Genomic DNA, 25,940 nt, shown 5'->3' with positions numbered 1-25,940 from the left:
AAAGGAAAGCAGAGAGAGAATAGCCGGATGATGGAGAGAGAATTGAGTTCAAGGGAGCAGGTCTTAAGGTTCTGTTTTTAGTGAGGAGTACTGTTGCACACGTACACACACAGGGGCCATGAGGCAGAGAGGTAACGCCTGGTGCGGAGAGAGGAGAGGACTGAAGGAAGGGCGTCCTTGGAGGGAAAGAGGCGTGGGGTTTTTACACCTGGGCCCCACTCTTAAAGGCCTTCTGTCTGGCCTTAAAGATAAGATGAATTCCGAAGAGGCCGCGGTCCTGCGCGTGTATTCTCATAACTCAGGAGCACCAGTGGAGGTGGGGAGGAAAAAGCCCCACTCGTGTGGGACCTCGAAGGCTGAGCCGAGGTTGAAGGAGGGACAGTACCAAGTACCAGTGATGACCAGCGCACGTGGGCACCAGTGGCAGCGTGTGCTCACGCCGGGGTGGGGGCGGCTGGACGAGGCGGGGTTCACCGCTCTGATGTCAGGGTGGGGCGCGAGTCCGCAGGCAGGGACGGCTCCCGGGCGTTTGTGGGCGGAGTTGACGGGGTCTAGTCAGAAGACGAAACAGGGTCCCCACAGAGAGTCTGACGGTATCCAGCGTCACTGGGGATTCTTGAGACTCCAGGAAGCACACATTGTCCAAAGGAGCTAAGAGGTTTTGTAGAAATGGGAGAAGTAATAGAGACACAGTTATTTCTGAGCTAAAAGGCAGCTTTTCCCTGCCTGTCAGCATGGTGGGCCTTGGGGAGCGGCAGAGTGGGGATGGTAGAGACCCGTTTCAAGGGTCTCTTTCTCTAGGCGTGGAATTTATTCATACTATTTTATTATTTTAATATGCTTTTACTGTGAAACCTTAGAAAAGAAATTTCTTCCCTTAGCTCATCAGCACATTCAGGTTTGACAGATCCTATTTAAGTTTAAAGACTTGCCTAAGAAAATAAAAATCCAGCGTTTTGTCATCCCTTTTTGTTCTGTTTTAAATATTGTAAATAAAACTAGAGAATAGAGAATTCTAGCTTTACTTTGCAGGGTGTGAAATGTGATGGTTTCTTATGTTTGTCTCTTCCTCTTGGAATTTTGCTTCCCTTTCCTCCTCAAGAGCCTCTTAGTCATCTCACAAACCACCTATTTCCTTAGGGGTGACTGCTTCCTAAGTGGGCAGGGATGGGCGGGCGGGGTTCAGGGTCAGAGAAGGTTCTCCCAGAATGAAGGCTGCTGCCTCCTTCCCCCACACCTCCCCACAGCACTGTCTGCTGTGGCAAAGCCCTACAGCCGTCAGGAAGGACTCGAGTCCTGTTTGCAGAAGAAAGAAATTATTACAGTACCTGGAGGAAGGATGAGGAGAAAAAGCGCACGTTTCTGGCTTGTTCCCTTGAGCTGTAAATTCGCAAGGACTCTCTTATAAATCTCCTGGAATCACTGTTGGAAATCCGCATTCCCTCAGAGAGCAGTGTAGGGCTATCACATAACAATTTCTGAGGCCTTCCCCCCAACCCAGCTCTGACGCTTTGAAAAAACCTTCAGAATAAAACTGCAGAGTAAACCTCCATTTTAACAGTGTTGTTTTTCTTATTTGGCACAAAAGAAATCAGATTTCCCCAGCCGATATATCCAGAATTTCTTCTGTCTTCTACCTGTGTACAAGTGCACAGAAATATCCCTACACACGTATGCACACACCCCTCAGATGCCTTAGGACTGTCATTCTTGTAAGTGGGCAGAAGTACCAGCTGTGAACTTCAGGACCAGCCTTACCTTTTTTGAGGGTGTGTATGCGTGTGCGTGTGTGTGCGTGTGCGCTTATGCGTGCTGAGTTGTGTATGACTCTTTGCGACACTATGGACTGTAGCTTGCCAGGCTCCTCTGTCTGTGGGGTTCTCCAGGCAGGAATACTGGAGTGGGTTGCCATTTCCTATTCCAGGGGATCTTCCCGACTCAGGGATTGAACCCACGTCTCGTCTCCTGCATTGGCAGGCAGATTCTTTACCACTGACACCATGGACATCAGCTAGAGTTAGATATTGCTTGCGCTCTCTTGCCTTAAAAAGACCACGTTCCCTCAGAGAATTTCTAAAGAGTTGTCTTTTTTCTCTCCTTCCAGAGGGCCAGTTAAGAGTGGATGCCAATATATCTGTGCATCGCCCTGGGGAGCCTTTGGGCGTTCGAACCGAAGTGAAGAATCTCAACAGTGCCCGATTTTTGGCCAAAGCTATAGGTGAATGTCAGCTGTTACTCCTCATATACTTCTTTGTAGCAGTTATCTGTAGCTATGTAATGAGCATTCCCCGCCCCCCAACTTAATGACTTACATGATAACATCTCCGCTTCATAGTTTTGTGGGTTGGGTGGTTTTCTGCTGGTCCTGCCTCAGCTCTTTCATTTGACTCTGGGGACCCGGCACTCTGCTGAGAAAAAGAGTCCAAGAGGACCTTACACGCTGGGGCCTTGGTGCCAGACATTCGCTGGGTTTCTTTACCCTTGTGGGCTTTCTGCATTCACTTGCTTAGCCCAGGCTTTCTTATTTGGCAGAGGTGGCATCCTAGGAGGATGAAGGCGGATGCCTCAAGTCCTCTTGAGTCTTTCGTTCTAGAACTTGCACATTTCTTCCAGCACATTCCATTCAAAACAGGTTCAAGGGGAGGGGGAGGAAATAGACTTTACCTCTATGGGAGGATTTGCAAAATTCTGTAACTGTTTTTCCATGTACCACGACCAGTCTGAACTGTATAAAGTCATATTTGTTTGTTGTAGATTAGCCACAATTTGACCTAATTGGTCAGTTTGTTTTTCTGTTTTTAACTGTTTTAACTAATAGATGGCTTTGAAAGTGAATGTGTTAGTCGCTCAGTCGTGTCTGACTCTTTGCTAACCTGTGGACTGTAGCCCACCAGATCCTGTATCCATAGAATTTTCTAGGCAAGCATACTGGAGTGGGTTGTGATTCCCTTCTCCAGGGCGTCTTCCCAACCCAGGGATTGAACCTGGTCTCCTGCATTGCACGCAGATTCTTTACAGTCTGACCCACCAGAGAATAGATTGCTTAGGCCTGTGTAATCAAGTAGTGGTCTTACTGGAGCGCAAGCTGTGGATCTTTCAGTGTGGACAGATGTATACTAGTAATTAAAATAGAAGAACTGAGCAAGCTCAATAGCTGGAGTGGTCCATAGACAACGATGACTGTGAATGTGAGGGGATGACATCTCAGAAGAGTGAAAGTACTCTTTAAAGCCAGAGGTATCTAAGAGGAAGAGACCGAAGGGAGGAGGTAGAGGTGGAGGTTAAGGCACATCCTTCATGGTGCACAGAGCAGAAGATGGATGAAGGTGGCTCCCAGCCCAGAGGTTTAGTATTATCCTGCATGTTAGAAGGAACACAGATTTTCTAGTCTTGTATAAAACTTTATTATCCTGAACCTGAAATAATCAACCAGCCTTAATGAAGACACTGTGAGCCTATACATTTTCAGGAAAAAGGCATTAACATGGTCAATGGCCTCCGATACGCAGCTGTATCATTAACCTCGGGTATGAAGATGACACCACCCTTATGGCAGAAAGTGAAGAGGAACTAAAGAGCCTCTTGAAGAAAATGAAAGAGAAGAGTGAAAAAGCTGGCCTAAAATTCAACATTCAAAAAATGAAAATCCTGGCATCCGGTCCCATCACTTCATGGCAAATAGATGGGGAAACAATGGAAACAGTGAGAGACTATTTTCTTAGGCTCCAAAATCACTGCAGATGGTGACTGCAGCCATGAAATTAAAAGACGCTTGCTCCTTGGAAGTAAAGCTATGACCAACCTATACAGCATATTTAAAAAGCAGAGACATTACTTTGCTGACAAAGGTCCATCTAGTCCAAGCTGTGCCTTCTCCAGTGGTCCTGTATGGATGAGTGAGTTGGATTGTAAAAAAAGCTGAGTGCCAAAGAATTGATGCTTTTGAACTGTGGTGTTCAAGGGACACGCTCAAGGACTCTTGAGAGTCCCTTGGACTGCAAGGAGATCAAAAACCAGTCCATGCTAAAGGAAATCAAGCCTGAATATTCATTGGAAGGACTGATGCTGAAGCTGAAACTCCAATACTTTGGCCACCTGATGTGAAGAACTGACTCTTTGGAAAAGACCCTGATGCTGGACAAGATTGAAGGCAGGAGGAGAAGGGGATGACAGAGGATGAGATGGTTGGATGGCATCACCAACTTGAAGGACATGAGTTTGGGTAAACTCTTGGAGTTGGTGATGGACAGGGAAGCCTGGCGTGCTGCAGTCCATGGGGTCGCAAAGAGTCGGACGCGACTGAGTGACTGAACTAAACCGATGGTCAAGGGGATGACATACAGAATGTAATGGGAAAACCTCCCGCATAAAGACAAGCTAACGAGGGTGGACTCTTCTGCTTGTGAAAGGAGACACCGTCCATGTATCTGAGGCTGTGAAAGGTCTGGGTCAGGAGAATCCCTTCCAGCTCAGGTTGGTGAAGGCAAAGCTTGGAACGAACAGAAGAAAGTTCCACTTTGCCATGTAGGTGAGTGTCCCGGAGCTGATTACTCTAAGAGGTGGTGATTGGAACTTAAAAAAACAAACAACAAGATTTTAGGTAGATTCATCCCAGTTGAGTTGTGAAGGCTTTGGCTGCCCCTAGCCTTCTGTTGTTCTATGAAGTCCCTGTGGAGCAGCAGTCTGAGACAGAACTCTACCTGTGGTTGGACTGGGACGGGAAGAACCCAAGCTTTCCTGTTACAGACTTAAGTCCCCAAGCCTGTAATTTTTCCACCCCAATTCTCTCCGTACTTCAGGCCTTTTAGCCATCCTCTTGGTGTTTGTTGCTTTTTGTCAGCTCAGATAAGAGTCAGGATTTGGGTGAGGGCAAGGGCAGTATCTTGCAGTGGGGAGTTAAGGAGGGAGGGAAGGCTGAAGCTCTTTTCATAAAGAAGCTTGGCAGCTGAGGCTGTGTTCTGCTTATTTCTTCTGCCTTGTTCGGTGGTGAGGGAGCATGGCATAGAGCAGTGGCTCTTCATCATTTGGGGCCATAGATCCCTTTGAAAATACAATGAACATTCTGGATCATTTCTCCAAAATCCGTGCCTAGGCACACACCCACATTTGTAAATAATCCCAGGAAGTACCAGAACCCCTTGAAGCCTGTCGATGGATTCTGGGATAAACACTCTTTGATAAGCAAGGGTCCTAGATCCGAAGTCACTTGTCCTCAACGTTGGTCCTGGCCCTTCTGCCAAGTCATATACTTGTGTCCTGTATTGGGTCACTTAATTGCTCTAAACCTGATTTGCTCAAAAAGTGAGAGAGCAGAGCTTCCTAGAAGACCCTTCCCAGCTATATTATTCTATGATGGCAGCAAGAAGAAAAAATACAGTGGAAAGAATAATAAACAACCCCCTTGATTATTTTTTGACCTAAAGATTGAAAGAGTTCCAATTATTGCTTAACTGGATAAAGGAATCAGATATACTAAACTATTTTTTTTTTTTTAGACTATGAAATTCAGAGGCAAATCAATGAACTCGAGAATGGAGGTGAAATTCTGAATGAAACTCGCTCATTTGATTACAAGCTTGGGTGAGTTTGCATGACAGCATCTTGAATACAGTTTGTTGGGGCTCCGCAGACCAGCCGTGTCACTGTGAAGAAGGTACCTAGCTTCTCTGCCGTCTGGTTTCCTCATTAGGAAAATACCATACCCCACAGGGATGTGATACACCCTCCAGGGCTGGTGACAGATTTCACTTGAGTGAACCAGACTTGCCGAGTCTTAGATCCTGGCCCATCCCTGGATTCCAGCTTACCTCCTTTGTGCCAAGAATTTTGGCTTCCTTAAATTCTGTCAGACCTGCCAGTTTCAGCTTAGAAGTAGAAGAAAGCTTGAAACTGGCTGTAGAGGGGTGTTTATCTGTTCATATATCTCTGAGTCTTAACTTTCTGATTCTTTGTTCCCTGGTGGCTCAGACGGTATAGTCTGCCTGCGATGCAGGAGACCTGGGTTCAGTCCCTGGGTCAAGAACATCCCCTGGAGTAGGAAATGGCAACCCACTCCAGTATTCTTGCCTAGAGAATCCATGGACAGAGGAGCCGGGCGGGCTACAGCTTACGGGGTTGCAAAGAGTTGGGTATGACTGAGCAACTAACACTTTGACTTCTTCATACACTTAACAGAAGACTAGGGGGAAGATTTCAAAAGCCTGGAGTTTGAGCTGGTTAAATGTTGGAAACATTGAAGCAATTTCTTTTTTTTTTTTTTTTAATTATCATGCTATGCATTTGTCTTTCTTTAATATCATTTCTGCAGCGTATTCAGGAAAGTGTCTCCCACAGAAGCAGAGGAGCTTGAGTCCCTTGGCTCCCCTGTTGGTAGCGAACCCCTGCCTGCATCCACACCAGTCTTTGCTGCAGTGCTTTTTTAAATGTTTTCTTGTTTAACTGTCACAGGTGCACCGTGCCGATGAGAGACAAAGAAGGAAAACAAGACTACAGGTGGTTACTCCTCTCGTCAAAATGCCGTTCTCGGTTTGGCTCGTACTCCAGGCCCACTTACAGGCCAGCACAGGGATCCTGGGTGGCTTTTAGGGACCACTTTCTGTTGTCGTCGTTGCACGGTGGAAGATCCAGGGTTCCTGGTTTATGTGGGTACTGAGAGGAAGAGTATTTTGATTTGGGAGCCTTGGAGTACCTTATTTGACAGGATTCAACAGTTGAAAAACACTTAGATGCTCACCTCTGTGTCAGAGCTGTTATAACTGGGCTGAGAGGATGGCTGTGAGGCTGGGACCCAGGCTGTCCCCATGCTTCCTTTCAGTGGCAAATTCAGTAACACAAGGACTGTAAGAAGGTAGAAAAAAGAGCTGTGTATGTTAATGGCAGTTCCTGTCACATCTCAGGTAATACTGTTTAGCAAGTTAAACTTACATGAGATCCAGAAATAAAGCAAATGAGAAGAATGGCTCTGGGGACTTCCCCGCTGGTGCCCAGTGGTTAAGACCTCACCTTCCTACGAAGGGAGGCAGAGACATCGAAACAGTGACCCCCTGATCAGGGAGCTAAGATCCCATATGCCTCAACCGCTGAAAAAACACAAAGCAGAAGCAATATTTTAACAATTTCAGTAAAGATTTTTAGAATGTTCCACATTAAAATAAAAGGAATAGCTTAAGATAAATTGAGCCTCTTGTTTCTTCCCCTGTTTATAAGACTGCAAAAGTTAAAAGTTTAAGCAACAAAGTGGTAGAGGTTGGCACTCTCCTTTGTGAAGTGCAGGAAGACACGTGAGTAGCCATTGCTGTCGATGAGGAGCAAATAGAGCATCGTGATTTGGGAAGGAAGCAGCTTGTAAACCCTAAGAGTGGACGTCCCCTCACGGACGCCTCTCGTGTGTCTGTCGGAGTCACCCTTGTTCTCGTTGCTGTGGTCTCTCCAGGTTCAGTCTGTTTTTGCCGAGAAACTTCTGTGTCCTGCGTGGCCCCCGCTCTGTTCGTGCTGTGTTCTCACCGAGCATGGCGTTGGCCTTTAGCAGAGTCAGTGGCTTCAGGTCGCTCCCCCGGGCCAGTAGATGAGCTTTGGGAAGCCTCCCTTTGCTTTCCTCTTGCCTTCAGAAGTCAGGCTGATTCATAGCACAGATTTGGCATTGAGGTGATGGGTTGCTTGCATTTCTGATCTATTACCTTGGAGCCGCCGTTTATTCTGCGTAACCCTGCTTCTGCATAAGCCCTCTGACAAGTGTGGGCAGAGGGAAAAACGTTAGATGCTAGAATAAACAAAAGGGAAGGACACCTTAGTTTGACAGGAGCAGATGCAGTGATGTGGCGTCCGCATTTTTTTAATGGACTTTTTTATTGCAGTCTTAGTTTTACAGCAGAATTGAGCGGAAGTTAGAGTTCCCATGTACTTCTTAGTGTATGCTGTATACCCCCCTCCCACACACACACACTCACACACAGGTTTCCTCTTATAACATCTTGCATTAGTGTGTAATGTGGTAAATTTGTTAAAATTGATGAACCAGTATTGATACCTTTGTAGTAACTGAAGTCCATAGTTCACCTTAGGGTTCAGCTTTATGTCGTCTGTTCTGTGGGTTTAACGACATATAATGACATGTGTGCACCATTACGTGTCACACGGAATGGTTTCACTGCCCTGAAACCCCGCTGTGCTCCCCAATTCATCCCTCCGTCTCTCCTACCTTCTACATTTTATTGGGTTGGGCCAAAAGTTCTTTTGGGTTTTTCCATCAGATATTATAGAAAAACTTGAACAAGCGTTTTGGCAAACCCGATATTTAGCGAAGTCCATTTATTTATTCCAATTCTCAAGAAGGAAAGTTTCCTTTACCTAAAAACTGCTAAAAGTACTGAAAATTTTAAAGTGGGGGAAGTCACCTTTCTTCCTAAACAGTAAGTTGCTCTTGTTTGGTCCTGTTTTCTCCAGTCTGTGTCTTGTGAGTATGCACTTTATCCATAGTTACAAACGGCAGGGCGGCATCCCCCGTGCCTTTCTCACGCAGTGCTCATTTGTAAGCCCAGAGAGTGCTGGATTTGGTTGTTCTGACCTTACATGTATACAGGTTCCTGGAAAAGTAGGAGACTTGGTGTGGGACTTCAAAAAATGTTTGTAACAGCATCTATAGACAGACTTTCACATTGACTGTAGGTTTGTCTCTTCCAACTCAACCCAGTACAGAGAGTCAGGCCGTCTCCTCTCTGCCCCCAGGTTCATGCCAGAGCCCAACCTGCCCCCGCTGCTGCTCTACGACTCCGGCTCCCTCCCCTCCGGCGCAGACCCGAAGCAGGTGATCAACGTGGACCAGCTGCGGGAGCGGCTCCCCGAGCTGCCCCGAGTGACCCGAGAGAGGCTCGTGCGAGAGTACGGGATGCTGCCGCAGCACAGCTTCGCCCTGTTGGTGGGTCCTCCCGCGGGGCGGGTTGAGGGCCAGCTGGGGGCTCTGGGCGGAGTGGGACGGCTGCACTGCGCCCTGAAACCAGGCGTGCGTGCCTTCCTCACCAGTCTCCATGGTGGATACCCCTCCCAAGACCCACGAGGCGGGCTCTCCTGTCAGCCATTTCTGGTGTGTAGACTTGAAGAGCCGCTCACAGCAGCCGTGGAGGCTTCCTGAAGACAGTCCGGATGTTACGGATGGCTGTTCTCTTGTCTGTCTGCAGGACAGCAGGAAATCAATGCACAGGCTTTCTGGATGTCTGGCAGTGTTGAACCATGACAGGGTCTGGCAGGAAGTTGGGTTCTCACAAAGCAGACAGTTGTTTTACCGACTATAGAACAAATGTTTATTCCACACGAAATGCTGGAAACTCTGACTAAACGTATCGGTCTTTGGAGGATACCTCTGAAGGGGCCGTTAAGAATCTGACACTGTGGAGATATACTCAGGGATTTTCCATCCTTTCTAGGGCTGCCGAGCTCTACGGTTCCGCTGGTCACAGCCACATTAAAGTGACCCCGCATCCATGAGAGTGGCGTTGCGTCACACTTGTCCTCTGCCTGTCTGTCAGGGGGGCTGTGCAGAGTTTCTCCGCGGCGCCTCTCAGGGACAAGCTCTCTGCCACACTTGTGTGGAGCATGGAATCTCTGGGAAGTCTGGGCTGTTGCATTGTGATTGAGCGGTAACTCTGCGGTGATGTTAGGATATCCATGTTTATGTATGTATTTATACACTTCAGTGACAAAACCCTGCCATTTCTGGTACGGGGTAGACGAGCGAATGCTTATTGAATGAATGAGTCTCTGTTTATCACCCACAGATCAGCTCATTTGAAAAGAATCAGAGAGTATAGAAAACTCAGTATTGTCAGATTGACCTGGAGAAAACACATGCGTCCCAAGAGTCTTGAGGTTAGCAGGCGTCTTTATGAGACTCGGAGGCAGCCCTGTCACCGCATCAGATGCGATAGGTTCTTTTCTCACGCTGCAGGCCGAGTGGCTCGCCTCCCGTGCACTGCCGTTGTATCTTAGCCACACCTCTGTGGTGATTGTGTCGCTGTATTCTAGTTCTTTATTAATTGATGTGTTTTCTTCCGGCAAGGACTGTCTCATCCTCTCGCCATGGTACGCAGTGCTGAACACCAAGCCTGTAGTGACCCAACAAACCCCTTGTTCAGAACACCTTTTAACCGAAACCTCTTGGAATTCACAAACTGTTCCCAAGTTGAGTTAACAAACCCGAATTTTAGTCTCACACACCTTCCCCACCATCTTGAATTTCCAGCTCACTTGAAATCAACTTCAGGCTGAACACTGAATGCTGAATTCTAGGCCTGCATTTTGTAATGTATTTGCCAAATTCTGTAAGGATGAGAGAGGGCACATACTGAGGCTTCTCAGCCCCAGAGATAATGTTCACCTCTAGCAAGTTCTCTGAAGGAGACACATGTTCATGTCTATGTCCCAGGCTCCACTTCTGTGTCCTTCAAGTGCCTCAGCCTCAGAGGCCTTGGAGGAGTGTTTGCAGAGGGTGGCAAGTGAGTGAGTTTCTGGTTTTCTCACAGTTTAAGGCCCTGTTTTGTTGTTGTTTGTTGTTATTAAGTCACTAAGTCGTGTCCAACTCTTTGTGACCACATGGGCAGCACGCCAGTCTTCTTTGTCCTCCACTCTCTCCCAGAGTTTGCTCCGATTCATGGCCATTGAGTTGGTGATCCTCTCTAACCATTGCATCCTCTGCCACCCTCTTCTCCTTTTGCCTCAGTCCTTCCCAGCATCAGGGGCTTTTCCCCTGAGTCGGCTCCTTCCTTCAGGGTCTGACTCTGCGACCCTGTGGACTGCAGCACGCCAGGCCTCCCTGTCCATCACCAACTGCCAGAGCTTACTTGAACTCATGTCCATTGAGTCAGTGATGCCATCTCACTATCTCATCCTCTGTCGTCCCCTTCTCCTCCCGCCTTCAATCTTTCCCAGCATCAGGGTCATTTCCGATGAATCAGTTCTTCACATCAGGTGGCCAAAGTATTGGAGTTTCAGCTTCAGCATCAGTCCTTCCAATGAATATTCAGGACTGATCTCCTTTAGGATGGACTGGTTGGATCTCCTTGCAGTCCAAGAGACTCTCAAGAGTCTTCTCCAACACCACAGTTCAAAAGCATCAGTTTTTTGGTGCTCAGCCTTCTTTCTCTCACATCCACACATAACTACTGGAAAAACCATAGCTTTGACTATATGAACCTTTGTTGGCAAAGTGATGTCTCTGCTTTTTAATACCCTGTCTTGGTTTATCATACCTTTCCTTCCAAGGAGCAAGTGTCTTTTAAAAAATTTCATGGCTGCAGTCACTGTCCACAATGATTTTTGAAGCCCAGGAAAGTAAAATCTGTCACTGCTTCTACGTTTTCCCCTTCTATTTGCCATGAAGTGATGGGACCAGATGCCATGATCTTAGTTTTTTAAATGTTGAGTTTCACATCAGCTTTTTCACTCTCCTCTTTCACCCTCATCAAGAGGCTCTTTAGTTCCTCTTCATTTTCTGCCATTAGAGTGAACTTCCAGATGTATAAGCCCTGATTATAGAAACTTATTTTTGTCTATTCACTTCAGCACTTTTATTAGCATCTTCTATGCAGCAGGTACTGAAATGGGGACAGACACACTTTTTTGATTTGTTTTCTTTGCTTTCCAAGAATATATATATATGCCACCATAGCTAACCAGCCCCCAGAGCAGACAGATTGCAGTAGATAGTAGATGTATGATGCAGGCCAGGAGCCCAGAGGAGGTAGTGATGACCTTGATGGGACAAGTGGGAAAAACTCTCAAGGAGGTGCTGGCTTTTAAGCCAGTTTTATAAGAGCTTTGTTTCTTTATTTTTTTGATATATTAAAACTGTGCTTATTTTTATAGCTTGCAGATAATGTATTAGGTGATTCATTTTGCAGTATGTGTTTTTTTAAATGGCTAATACTTGAAATTTTCAAGAAAAATGAGAAGAGAACTAGTAATATGGAAGGAGGATGATTCAGACGATTTCTTTTCCTGAAATTAGGCACCGTGAGCTCTTGATGACTTAGTAATCATTGGAAGCTGAGTTACTCATAACATACCCGAAAGTGGTATGTTCATGTTTTTTTCCTGACTTCCTCAGAAATACAACAGATTGCTGAGAAGGGCAGATGCACCAATCTAATGAACCATCTTTCAATTTAAAGAGTGCCTGGGAGTATTCATTAAATCAGTAGCGTGGTGGAGGTGTGCTCTGCGGAGCTCTGACTCCACGCTCCTGCCTTTGGGTCGCTGATTAAATTAAACATTAAGCATACAGTCCTTACTGGTAACGCAATCCTTCCCCATGAACAGTTAAAAAAAAAACAAAAAACAACTTCAGAGCTTTACTGTTAACTTTTTTTAGTTGAAGTATGGTTGATATACAATGTTATTTAAGTTATATACGTACAGTATAGTGATTCACGGTTTTTCAAGGGTGTATTCTGTTTATTGTTGCTGTGATATTGGCTGTCTTCCCTATGTTATACAACTCTGGCCTTGTCACTGTACTGTGTGGTGAGCACTGAATTGTGTGGTAATAATTTCTCCTTGGCATTTACAAAACTCTAATATAGTCTGTCTTAGCACCCACCGCAAAGTCTGGCGCACAGTAGGCAGCGGTGAACAGATGGACAGATCAATGAATGAGTGGGATTCTGTCACAACACTCACGAAGCCCTGGAGAAAGCAGCGTTCCTGATAAAGCGTCCCTGTTTCCCAAAGGCAGGTATATAAAGCACCCTTTTGACAGCCCAGCAAATCAGGGTAGTACCTGTGCTGCTGAGCTTGGCGGGAGAAGCCTGGGTTTCCGCCTCAATCAGGCCACGTGCCGCGACCGGCCATCGGACACTTGGGTGTCCCTGCCTCCTAAAGAACTTGTTTCTTCAGGACACTGGAATCAAGTATGCATTCTCATGTCATCTCGTAAGCCCGCGTGATAATCCCCTCCCACCAGATAACCTGTGTGAGCATTTCTTCATGAAACGTATCATGTCCCATCTGAAGCTTCAGCCTAGTGAGCCCTCCTTTCTTCCCTCTCTGTGTCAGGCTGCCAGATTTCTGACCTCGTTTGTCAGGATTCAGGAATGGACGTATGGAGGGTGAGGTCGAGTCATTAGGATTCCAGAGAAATGAGAGATCCTAGTAGCATAGCACGTCCTTCTCTGAGTCAGTGTGTCCAGGAGTAGTTGTGAGAACGGTCAAGGTTCCATGCAGGAGCGTTTTTTTAGCGTATAATAAAGGTGATTTCTGTGAAATGTCTCTTCCTACACCCTGCTTTGCTGAGCAGGGAATCCAGATGCGTTGTTGTCTTTGACCCGGTAGGCAGCTCGGGGTCAGTTGAGGCTGTTAGCTAACAGCAGGTTCCGTGGCTCACAGTGGACCACTTTCTAATCCAGTCCGTCCTCCCAGCACCCCCTGCGGAGATACCATCCATCTCCCCATTTTTCTGGTGAGGAAGCGTCATGTCTGAGGTTGAGTGTGAGACACAGTGACTCTGTCAGACCTGAGAGGGTGCTGACTGCAGCGCCTAGACCCTCCGCTTCTGAGCTCCTGCCTGCTTGGAGGTAACTGTGCCACAAGGCCTGGTGGAAGTCCTGTTTCAAGCTCGTTGCTGTTTTGAGTCACCTAATAGAGAAAACAGTTGTTTACTTGTGTGGGTATTAATACTTTATCCAGCCACGCTGAGGCTTCATGAAACAACAGTCATAGAATGTCAGTCCATTTAAACCTTTTTCCCACCCCTCTAGGTTTTTAAGATGCCAGCCTGCCCTATAAATAAACATAAGTGCTGTCTGCTAAATTTAGTGAAAATCAGTCAACTCCAGTGGAAAGCAGAAATTTTGTTCATTTTCCAAGTAGAAAGAAAAGTCATGTAAGCTCTGCCACAGTTGTGTTTTGTTTCTTAGACTTTGTGCCTTAGGTACTTGTCCCAGTCTGACGGAATATTTGAGAAGGGCCTCCGCATAGTGTCTGGGGTCTGTGGGACAGTCTTGCCTGATGTGGTTGGTAAGAACGCGTCTGAGCTCTCTGGGTGGCTGGCTGTGTATGAATCCGTGGACAGATTGCCGTGTCGTCTGTTGTGGGAGATCTCAGTGGAGGAGTGGGCATAGCAGCCCCAGGTCAGTGTCTCCTGAGAGCCTGCCGTACTCACCACAGTGCCCTATGTGCGAGCTCAGTCATGTCCGACTCTGTGACCCCATAGACTGTAGCCCGCCGGACTCCTCTGTCCATGGGATTTTCCCAGCAAGAATCCTGGAGCGGGCTGCCACTTCCTCCTCCAGTGCCATGCTGTTGTCAGATGTAAGAGCGTCATCTTTTCTGTGTTATGTTTAACTCTCATGAGTAGCCCTACAAGGAAGGAGATTAACACATTGAGACAGATGCTTTTTTTTTCCCCTTATAGTTGATTTACAATGTTCTGTTCACTTCTACTGTACAGCAAAGTGACTGTTACTTTGACAAAGTTATACACAAGTATACATTCTTTTTTATATTCTTTTCATTAGGATTTATCCCAGGACATTGAATATAGTACCCTGTGCTATTGATTCAGCAGGACCTTGTCGTCCGTCCATTCTGTGTGTAGTAGTTTTCGTCTGCTGACCCCAGACGCCCAGTCCATCCCTCCCCCACTCCCTCCTCCCCTTTGGCAACCACATGTCAAGACAGACACTCTTGACTCCAAATCTCACCTCTGATGCTTGGGGGGTGGGGGGGCTAGGGGGCGCTGAGCAGGTTCCTGAAGCTGTTCCTTCCCCAAAGGAAAGAGAAGGGGAACGGGACACTCGGCCCCAAAGATGGCAGGCACAGTGGTGCCTTCACTGAACCTACAATACCTGCCTACAGCCAAGCAGACAACCAGGAACATGCTGCTCCCAGGAAAGGGGCAGCAGACAGCTGCTAACACTTCCAGAGCCACGCAAGGCAGAGTTTTAGGGACAGCCTACCTGAGGCCCAGCGAGACTGTAGGGAGATATGACTGTGACCCTCCAAGGCAGTGACTTCTACTGCCATGAGTGTGTCTATTTGTGTGCAGTCTCAAGATGACGTGGTTTTATTTGAACAACTTCATTGCCCCAGCCAGTCATTCCCCATTTAAAGTCATAATCTTTTGTTTCTGACATCATGGAAAAGGGTAAGGTGTCTCCAAGGAACAGAGAAACAGAAGATACCATGACGATGGTTGGTTGTCAGATGTATTGTTTTCTGAGAGTCCTGCTCGGGGTCTCTCATTAGCTTGAAATGGCCTGGTTTTCTGTCTGGATGAATTGCCTATAAAATAATTTCCCATGACAAATATCTGTCTATCCCATAGGTAATACTACTTTAAAGCTAATAACTAAAAAAGCATCTGAAACCCCCTTATTGACTAGTTTCAGACCTCCCAGACTTAGAAGACTCACCATCGGACCACAGCTGAAGGAAAATCCTTTTGGTCAACATTGTCGCTCGCCGTTTTTGAGCTCCATGCAATTTTCAGAATTGATTTTATTCTTCAGTTTATGAAATCACATCCAGTGCTTGCCAACTTAAGGGTGCTTTCACAGTCTGTGCACAGAAAAAATAACCGATATTTTGTTCCGGTCAAGTCGAATCCAAAGACACGTCTTCTAACTTGACTCCTGCAAAACCCACAGTTAGTTCATTCATTTCAAGTGCAGGTGCCAGGGGGCTTTCAGAGGTGGAATCCGCCAGGCGCCGAGCCATCTGAGCGCCAGACTTAAGGACTCTCAGGGGCTCTGTCCCCAAGCCCATCCTGAAGCCTCATGTCCTGTCCATGGGCTGGTTTCCTTTTTGGGACAGTTAACAGAAGACCGCTGTTGAGTTACACAGGTTTCCTCTGTGTCAGGAGCATTTTGGCAGCACTGACTTTAAGCTCACTGAAGGTTGATTATCATTGAATTGATTTCTTGACAACATCCTTTTTGCGCCGCATTCTCCCAGTGTTTGATTATGCTTGTCTGCCATCAACTTTTACTACCTGAGTTATTTGATTTTGATTGTCCAAGGAAAAGTCCTGTGGCCCAGTTGGTTTCCCTCCGCGTCCCTCCTAGAGTGAGTTCATCACAGACAATGGAGCCTCACAGCTGACTGTCGTCAGTGAGAGTCCCACTCAGGTGTGTGCACTTTCTGGCTTTGCTGGGAATAGCGCACAGGTGAAATTGTTGGGACCAGAGTTTTATTCAGATTTTAAGGGTCCCCAAGCCCTCTGGGAATGTGATCCAGAGGTGGAAATTGTGGAGACCACAATAGGACTATAGACACCCCCCTCCCCGAAATCATGTATTCTCCGAGTCATGCCAGAGAGTACTCCGTCAGTGTTTGGGGTCAGTTTCAGAGCTGCAGATGCCCATGTTCTCGAAAGTGGTGGTGGTGGTTCAGGATTCTGGCTCCCTCCTGACTCTCAGAGCAGAGCGATGCTCCTATGCCAGCTTCACACCAGCCACTAGCCACCGTGTGTTTTTCACCACTGCCGACTCCTCTGAGTCTTTTTTTCACCCCCTGAAGGATTTCCACAGCCACTCCTTGTTTCCGTGAGAAGCAGGGGCAGGCCCCGTTCACATCCTAGACTCGGGCCCTTCCCCACTGCACATTCCTGTCCTCCTGGTGACTGTCCCTTCTGCTTTTTGCCCCGGAACCACCGCTCTCTCGGGGCATCCTTGCCTGATGTCCATCTTGTCCCAGAACTAGCACTGATGTGATTTTCAGGGCTATTTTTCACTAAGTTGTTGGATCTGTGTTCTGTTTTTCTCACTTTGGAAGAGTGACTGGACTCACAGGAATGATGGGAAGCACAGAGTTCGAGTGCAGATTCAGGACCATCTTCTCCGTAGGAACCCCCTCTGCACGGCGACACACAAGAGCCCAGCCCCGTAAGAGCCACTGCCATTCAGTCGCAGGTGTGGGGTCCCCAAGCTGTCAGCCACTCCCACTACAGCTTCAGGACCTGCCCAGGTCAGTCACTCAGTCACGTCCGACTCTTGGCCACCCCATGTACTGCAGCACGCCAGGCTTCCCTGCCCATCACCAACTCCCAGAGTTTGCTCAAACTCATGTCCACAGAGTCAGTGATGCCATCCAACCATCTCATCCTCTGTCATCCCCTTCTCCTCCCACCATCTTTCCCAGCATCAGGGTCTTTTCCAATGAGTCAGTTCTTCCCATCATGTGGCGAAAGTATTGGAACTTTAGCTTCAGCATCAGTCCTTCCTGATGAATATTCAGGCTTGATTTCCTTTAGGATGGACTGGTTTGATCTTCTTACAGTCCAAGGGACTCTCAAGAGTCTTCTCCAACACCACAGTTCAAAAGCATCAATTCTTCAGCACTCAGCTTTCTTTATAGTCCAACTCTCACATCCATACATGACTACTGGAAAAACCATAGCTTTGACTAGACGGACCTTTGTTGGCAAAGTAATGTCCCTGCTTTTTAATATGCTATCTAGGTTGGTCACAGCTTTACTTCCAAGGAGTAAGCATCTCTTAATTTCATGACTGCAGTCACCATCTGCAGTGATTTTGGAGCCCAAGAAAGTAAAGTCTCTCACTGTTTCCATTGTTTCCCTATCTATTTGCCACGAAGTGATAGGACTGGATGTCATGATCTTCATTTTTTTAATGTTGAGTTTTAAGCCAGCTTTTTCACTCTTCTCTTTCACTTTTATCAAGAGGTTCTTTAGTTCCTCTTCACTCTCTGCCATAAGTCTGGTGTCATCTGCATATCCGAGGTTATTGATACTTCTCCCAGCAATCTTGATTCTAGCTTGCACCTCATCCAGCCTGGCATTTCGCATTATGTATGTACCCTGCATTTAAGTTATAAGCAGGGTGACAATATACAACTTTGACATACTCCTTTCCCAATTTGGAACCTATCTGTTGTTCCATGTCCAGTTCTAACTGTTGCTTCCTGACCAACATACAGATTTCTCAGGAGGCAGGTCAGGTGGTCTGGTATTCCCATCTCTTGAAGAATTTTCCACAGTTTGTTTGGATCTACACAGTCAAAGGCGTTGGCATATTCAATAAAGCAGATGTTTTTCTGGAATTCTTCTGCGTTTTTTGATGATCCAATGGATGTTGGCAATTTGATCGCTGGATCTAAATCCAGCTTGAACATCTGGAAGTTCATTCATGGTTCATGTACTGTTGAAGCCTGGCTTGGAGAATTTTGAGCATTACTTTACTAGCATGTGAGATGAGTGCAATTGTGTGGTAGTTTGAACTTTATTTGGCATTGCCCTTCTTTGGGATTGGAATTAAAACTGACCTTTTTCAGTCCTGTGGCCACTGCTGAGTTTTCCACATTTGCTGACATATTGAGTGCAGCATTTTAATAGCATCATAGATTGGTCTGAGGTCAGACAACAGGGAGGGAACACAACCCTGCCCATCGACAGAAAATTGGATTAAAGATTTACTGAGCATGGCCCCACCCATCAGAACAAGACCCAGTTTCCCCCTCAATCAGTCTGTCCCATCAGGAATCTTCCATAAGCCTCTTATCCCTATCCTTCAGAGGGCCAAAAGAGTGAAAACCACAGTCACAGAAAACTAATCAAACTGATCACATGGACCACATAGCCTTGTATAACTCAATGAAACTATGAGCCGTGCTGTGTAAGGCCACCCAAGACAGATGGATCATGGTGGGGAGTTCTGACAAAACATGGTCCACTGGAGAAGGGAATGGCAAACCACTTCACTATTCTTGCCTTGAGAACTCCATGAACAGTATGAAAAGGCAAAAAGATAGGACACTAAAGATGAACTCCCCAGGTCTGTAGATGCCCAATATGCTGCTGGAGACAGTGGAGAAATAACTTCAGAAAGAATGAAGAGACGGAGCCAAAGCAAAAACAACACCCAGTTGTGGATGTGACTGGTGATGGAAGTAAAGTCTGATTCTGTAAAGAGCAATATTGCATAGGAAACTAGAATGTTAGTCCATGAATCAAGGTAAATTAGAAGTGGTCAAGTAGGAGATGGCAAGTGAACATCGACATTTTAGGAATCAGAGAACTAAAATGGACTGGAATGGGCAAATTTAATTCAGATGACCACTATATCTACTACTGTGGGCAAGAATCCCTTAGAAGAAATGGAGTAACCATCATAGTCAACAAGAGTCTGAAATGCCCTGCCTGCCCGTTAGGCATAAACGTGTGCGTGAGTCACCCACATCGCAGGAGTTAGAATGTGGGAAAAGAGGAGGTGTTTGACACCAAAACTATGAGTGGGCACAGGATTTGTTTTGTAGCTTCAGGGATGCTGCTGAAGCAGGCAGTGTCCACGAGAGCGTGCTCCCTAACTCCTCTGGGGAGGGGATGGAGGCATGCCAGTCATCCTCCCAGCCCCGGAAGCCCTGAATGGGAAGGGGGTGCCCCTGTTGTCCCCCCACTTTGGGAACCAGTGTGTGTCAGACACAGTGGAGAGCACCACGGGGTTTAGACGACCTTGGCAACAGCAACACTCGAACTTGCCATTTTCTCCTCCTGATTTCTAAGCTATTTGCCAAGGGCCTTTGCGACATTTTTACTATGCTAAGAACCTTTGAACAGCTGGCGACTCTCAAGTGAAATAATGAAGATGATAGGGAAACATGTTCTTTGGATGGGCAACTTGCTGTGTGTCGGTACCCAGCCCTAATGGGTGCTCAGCTTCAGTCCCCAGGAAGGCGAGGTGTGACTGTCCTCCAATAGCGGCATCGGAACCTGGGGGACGAGTACAGGGTCCCAGCCCTGCTGTTTTCCTGTTGTGTCAGTGTTGGGATTGGCTGAGTTAGTGTAGGGAACGCGCCTGTCCTTGTTGCTGTTGGAACTGCTGTTAGCACCATTAGCAGTGGTGGCAGCCCCCTGGCGTGGCTGGCCGTGGGGCAGGTACTCGGGCGATAAGGCCAGCCTCGGGGTCACTCCCTGCCACATAACCAGCTGTTCCCTGGCGTGTGCCCTGTGTCCTCTTCCTTCCCCGCCTCTGCCACCAGCCAGCTGCCTCTCTCGGGTTGCATTCTCCTAAATATAGTCCAGCCTCATCCTGCCCTGCCATCAGGTGCCGAGGGTGTGTGACTTAGGGCAGGAAGGGCAGTTGCAAAATCAGCCTTCATCCTGTTCCAGCAGGGTGGACTCCTGGCATCTTGTCATCTCTGAAGGTAGACTGGAAAAGTTGGCTTTCGGGCACCTTGCAAGGGTGGATGGGGTTCCTTCCCAAAGCGGCAGAGACGGCGAGGTGACCCCCCTGCCTTGCCACGTCCCAGCAGTGACCAGCAGACAGATTCCCTGGCCATGGAGGGTTCCTGTCTGTGACAGAGAGGCTGGCTTGGCATTAGCTCTGGATAAAATGGAATGCTTTGGGAAATTTGATTAAAATGTGGAAAAGATGCTTCTCAGTCGCAAAGCTGTAGAGAGTGCCTGGCATGACACAAAAGCCGGCACCAGTCATCTCTGCCACCTGGGCTTTCTCTGAAGGAAGTTCCAGCTGCAGTCAGCCGGCAGGCTTGATGCCCTGTGCAGCTGAGTTTCCCTCTGATGTAGGGTAGGTGATTCGTGCTGGCTTGTTGCCTCTGAGAAGGGCGTTGAGGGGCCCCTAATGCACTGGCCTTTCTGCTTTGCTCTTAATATGATTTTCATGTCAAGGAATTATTGGTCTGCTGTTTTCCTGCAAAAACCAGATGGCTTCATGGCTGCAACCACAGGGACTTCTGAGATCCATGCCAAGCTTATTAGCATCTGCCGATCTCACAGAAAAACAAAGGAGGCCTTACCTAGAATGCTGTGTGGCTTTTTTTTTTTAACCCCGAAAAGAGGGCTTCTGCTGTAAAGAGCACAAGTGGGCAGCCCACTTGCATGTATCCATCACTCTGGGTGGCGGCAGCAGCTCAGCCTCCCACAGCCTCACCGCCCACAGCTCGCCCCGCCACGGTCGCAGCCTTCCCCGTCGCCTGCAGGTCGTGAACTGAACCCACATATCCCCAGTGAAGCCCCGCTCCAGCGCTGAGACACTGCCTCCCAGCACTGGCAGGAAGACAAACAGAAATCTGACTTGCCATGTTATCCATCCAATAAAAAAACCACCCAAGGGTAGAGGAATAGATATTCACGTCCCAGCAACTCAGCCAGGCCTGTGAGTTCAAGTGCAATATTTCTAGGTGGTTTTAGAAAAACCTTTCCTTGGCAAAGCAGAGTCCTCCTCCTGACAGCTCTTTTCACCAGCGGGCCAGCCTGTCGGAGTTAGAACAAAGGGAATCCTGCTTGTCTGATTGGGGCCAGATAGCAGTTTCCTCCCTCCCCAGTGGTTTGTGTGCTGTTGTGGAAGTTTGAATACTCTTCCATGAGTTAAGGAGAACTTTTCTCTTCATGCTGTCTGGATTTGCCTTCATCTGTAGTCAAACTTTGGCTGCCAGGGTGGCCTTTGCCCTGGTTTAGCATGAGCAGAATAATAGCATCAGCTTGAAAAGAGATTCAGGAGATGATTATGGGATTATTCAGTAGGCTTGTCACCAGAGAATGCATCTGTTATGAAGGGCACGTAGTGGTGTGTTTTTTGTTTTTTTTAATGGAATTTCTATTTTAGCCACTGTGTGCCTATGTGTATATTATAGCAGCTACCATAGCAAAACATTGAGAGCACTTTTGTTAGTGTGTCTTGCTTCTTTCCAGTATTGTATCTTTCTAGGATGTTCTTTTGATTAATGAAGGCTCTCTGTAAGGGGCGAGGGTGAGAGCCTTACCTGCCATATAAAGTTAAAAAAGGATATTTCAAGGGAAGTGTGGTTTGATTTCAATTTCAGCAGGTAGGGGACACTTGCTACTTAAATTGTGTTTCCTCTGCTTGTGGAAACTTCATTCTCCCAGATGTATGTAGAAGATGTTTTTATTTTCCTTATTGAGAAATAAGAGGTAGGCTTGGCCGGATTTCCTGTTCTGCCAGACCCATCGGGGTGGATAGTTATCCGCAATGTACGTGCGGCTTCATGAGGTGAACTTGGGGGTTCGTCTTAGGCCTCACTGTAGCAATTCCATGGCACTTCCCTGGTGGTCCAGTGGCTAAGACTCCAAACTCCCAGTGCAGGGGGCCTGGGTTCGATCACTGGTTGGGGAACTAGATCCCACATGCTGCAACAGAGATCCCTCATGCCGTAGCTAAGACCTAGTGCAGCCGAATAAATAAATTGTGGCAATTCCAATATTCAAAGGTGAACGTGGCATGATAAAGGATGAACATTCACGTGTGGTTTTTTTTTTTTTTTAAATACAAGGCAATGGGAGACGTTGATTCGTCCACTGATGCTGACTAGGCAGCTGCCATGACCTAGCATGACGTAGCTCTGGTCACAGAAAGGGCAGCGTGGCCCTTGGCTCACAGAACTGGAGGTCCAGAGTGGGAGGGGCTCATTCAAACACATGTCAGTGGCGAGCCAACCCGCGGTCCTTTTCCTGGAGCATGATGAGAGCTCGGGTCAGCCGGGCTGGCCCAGCCAGTCCCGTGGTCTAGGTGGGTCACATGCGCTGTCCTTTCTCATTTTGAGAACATGTGAAAATCACTTCCATCACTTCTGTAGATGATACGCAGAGGAATACAGTTACAATCCACTTCTGATTTTTCAGAAGTAGAATATTCTTTTTGTTCCTTTTTGGTCTGCTGCTTTTCTTACCTTCTTATTCTAGGAGTTACTAGGACTTCCAAGAGGAGATGGGCCTGGAAAGAGACAGGACAGTAGACTCAGGCCAGACGTACTGCTCACGGATGAAGGCTGTGGCTGCACGCGGCCGCAGGTTCAGGGGATGGTGGGTTTCACTGTCGTGGACCACAGAGCCCAGGCGCTCTGCAGGGCTTTGGCTTCTCTGCCTGCCTTTGACACAGCGCTGCGTGAATTCAGGGTGGCCACAGCAGGAGCAGCACACTTGCTGTTTACTTAGGACGGTCAGAATTTTCTGGTGACACCTCTGTGTTTGGGAGGTACCAGGAGACGTCTCAGAGGAGGCAGAGGGTGGCAGTTTCACAACGCTCATCTTCCATTTTGGGGAGGTTTTATATAATTTTTTTTTCTCTTTCTTTACAGAATGAAGTTGGCCTACTGGAGTTCTTCCAAAATGTGATCAAAGAAACTAGGGCAGAGCCAAAAAAAGTGACTAGTTGGGTCCTCAACACTTTTCTGGGCTTTTTAAAGCAACAGAACCTTGCCGTCAGTGAGAGGTGAGTGGGGTCTGGGGAGGGCATTTTCTTCTGTCATGATCTCTGTGTCCAGAAGCAGCTGAAATAGGCCAGGGCCGGGGTTCTGTCCTTCCCTGCCGCCCCGCCCCCCGCGCCCTGATCTCCTGACGAGACACAGACCTTCCCTGTGAATGTCAGGGCTGTCCGCCTTCACCTGCACATCTGAAAGCTTGTTGGTGTGCTAGGTCTCTGCCCACCCACCCTGGCCTGTGTGCTGCGCTGGGCTGGGGGCCTGAGATGGAAACAATGAGGAGCTGACGGCTTGCAGGGGATCCTGACTGTCGGAAGGCAGACAGTCGGCTCATTGTAATGCTGCTACACCGCAGGTGTGCCCCGGCCACCCATGAATACACAAAAAGGGACCAAGCCCGGGGCATCAGCCCTCAGGAGCAAGAACGAGGCTCTCTCAGAGGCCAGGCCCTGAGCCCAGGGCATCAGCCCTCAGGAGCAAGAACGAGGCTCCCTCAGAGGCCAGGCCCTGAGCTCGGGGCATCAGCCCTCAGGAGCGAGAACGAGGCTCCCTCAGAGGCCAGGCCCTGAGCCCAGGATATCAGCCCTCAGGAGCAAAAACGAGGCTCCCTCAGAGGCCAGCCCTGAGCCCAGGGCATCAGCCCTCAGGAGCGAGAACAGGCTCCCTCAGGGGCCAGGCCCTGAGCCCGGGGCATCAGCCCTCAGGAGCAAGAATGAGGCTCCCTCAGGGGCCAGGTCCTGAGCCCGGGGTATCAGCCCTCAGGAGCGAGAACGAGGCTCCCTCAGAGGCCAGGCCCTGAGCCCAGGGCATCAGCCCTCAGGAGCAAAAACGAGGCTCCCTCAGAGGCCAGGCCCTGAGCCCGGGGTATCAGCCCTCAGGAGCGAGAACGAGGCTCCCTCAGGGGCCAGGCCCTGAGCCCAGGGCATCAGCCCTCAGGAGCAAAAACAAGGCTCCCTCAGGCCAGGCCCTGAGCCCGGGGCATCAGCCCTCAGGAGCGAGAACGAGGCTGCCTCGGGCCAGGCCCTGAGCCCGGGGCATCAGCCCTCAGGAGCAAGAACGAGGCTCCCTCAGGGGCCAGGCCCTGAGGAACCAGCAGGAGTGGCCAAGAGGAAGGGGCAGGACACCCCCTGAGAAGGGGGAGGGACAGCTGAGCTGGCCCGAGTCGGGGGTGACTGGGGCAGACCCCACAACCCGCGATCAGGGTGCCCAGGCGTGGGGGCCAGCATGTGTAGATGGCTCAAGGGGTCCCCGGTGCAGAACATTGGGGGAGGCCGTGCACAGGCTGGGATAAGTGGATTGTGGGCTTGGAGCGTGCAGATGAAACTGGAAGCCGCTGGAGCAGAGGACAGCTGTCAGGGAGGACACGGCCTGACCGGGGGCCGCGGAAGTGGCCTGAGACGCCCTGGACTTTACCCAAGGAGCGTGGGCAGGCAAGAACGGGAGAACCAGGAGCATGGGTGTCAGAGAAGAAAAGGAAAGGGTCGGGAAGGAGAGAAGGAGCAGCCGGTTTAAGTGCGGGGGCTCGTCGGGGACACCCAGGTGGGTGGCAGGGACCCAGCAGGATCCCAAAGGGAAGCAGAACCCACCTGGGTGGGCGTCATTGCCGCAGAAGCACCCACAGCCGTGGGCTGGGAGTGGAGCGGGGGAGACAGGTGTGTGTGGGTGCACAAGTCCGAGCAGCCGTGTGTTCAGAGACGCTGCCCTGTGTGCACTCGGCCTCCGGCTCTCAGCGTGTGTGCACGGCACCAGCGAGGCCGCGCGGCTCCGGTCCTCCGCCTCAGCAGCCCCGCACCAGCCGGGACCTCGGGGAGTCCCTCTCGGTGTCCAGCCTGCCTCCTGGGTTTTGAGAGGAGAAGGCGCGGTGCCCGCGGGCCCTCAGCATTGGCTTCCCTCTCTCATCCGCGCTGGCGTGTCAAGTACCAAACCCCCTCAGGTCCTCAAACCCCTGTGGCGTCTGTAACCTGCTCGTCTTCCCTCCCTGGCCTCCCCAGCCTCACCTTTCTACTCGTTTCCACACTGACTCCCTGGGCCCGGCAGCGCAGCCTGGAGCCTCCTGGCCGAGTCCAGGGAGAAGGCGCGGATGCCCCTGCGCCCCAGGGTGGGACGGGCGTGGTGAGGGGGGCCGGGCATGAGAACCCGCAGGTTTGGGGGCCACAGGGAGCATAGCCAGGAGGAACGGGGCGGAGAACGGCAGGAAATTACAGTTGAGCGTATGCTTGGGGCTCAGCCAGCACACGGAGGGTGTGCAGGGTCACAGGAGCTGAGCCGTGAAGTGCTGGCTGTGGTGGAGGAGCAGGACCCCGGCCCAGCCCTCAGGGAGCTCCGTGTCCTGGAAGGATGGACATGCGCAGCAGCGCTATAGGTCAAGGCGGACGGGACGCTTCCCGGTTAGAACTAGAAGCAGTGCAGTGGGAGCAGAGGGTGAGATCACGTTCGCCCAAGAGGCTCCAGGAAGCTGTGCTTTGAGCTGTTGGAGGAGGTCTAACTCTTAGCTTTAAATAAGGCTTTCCACATCGTTGGCTGACTACTCGTGTCCCTGAATTTCAGTCCCAGCAGAGCCCTTAGCTGCTTTCTGGTTCGGCTCCTTCACGTTTAGTGGGGAAGGAAACCCAGGCCCCGGGAAGTAACGTGCACCGCTGCTCAGACCAGAAGCCCATCCCCTGACTTTCAGATCAGTTTCTTTATATGTTGATATGGGAAATGAGGGGTTTGCTGACAACCATTTTAGGAGCTTCTGCAGGAGCTGAGGTTGATAAATT

General features: G+C 49.0%; 1 protein-coding gene across 1 annotated transcript in view; it reads left to right on the top strand.

The window, feature by feature from the left end:
- Positions 1–25,940, top strand: part of GATB (glutamyl-tRNA amidotransferase subunit B) — a 99,593-nt gene that overhangs the window by 56,152 nt on the left and 17,501 nt on the right. Inside the window, exons 6-10 of the mRNA XM_043902608.1 lie at positions 2,105–2,218; positions 5,496–5,580; positions 6,448–6,492; positions 8,725–8,914; positions 23,059–23,192. Coding sequence (XP_043758543.1) covers positions 2,105–2,218; positions 5,496–5,580; positions 6,448–6,492; positions 8,725–8,914; positions 23,059–23,192 — 568 coding nt within the window. The remainder of the gene's footprint in view (positions 1–2,104; positions 2,219–5,495; positions 5,581–6,447; positions 6,493–8,724; positions 8,915–23,058; positions 23,193–25,940) is intronic.

Source organism: Cervus elaphus, chromosome 5 (genome assembly GCF_910594005.1).
Source record: "Cervus elaphus chromosome 5, mCerEla1.1, whole genome shotgun sequence".
Lineage (NCBI taxonomy): Eukaryota > Metazoa > Chordata > Mammalia > Artiodactyla > Cervidae > Cervus > Cervus elaphus.
Note: the sequence above shows the minus strand (reverse complement) of the source record. Positions and strands in the feature narration are given on the sequence as shown.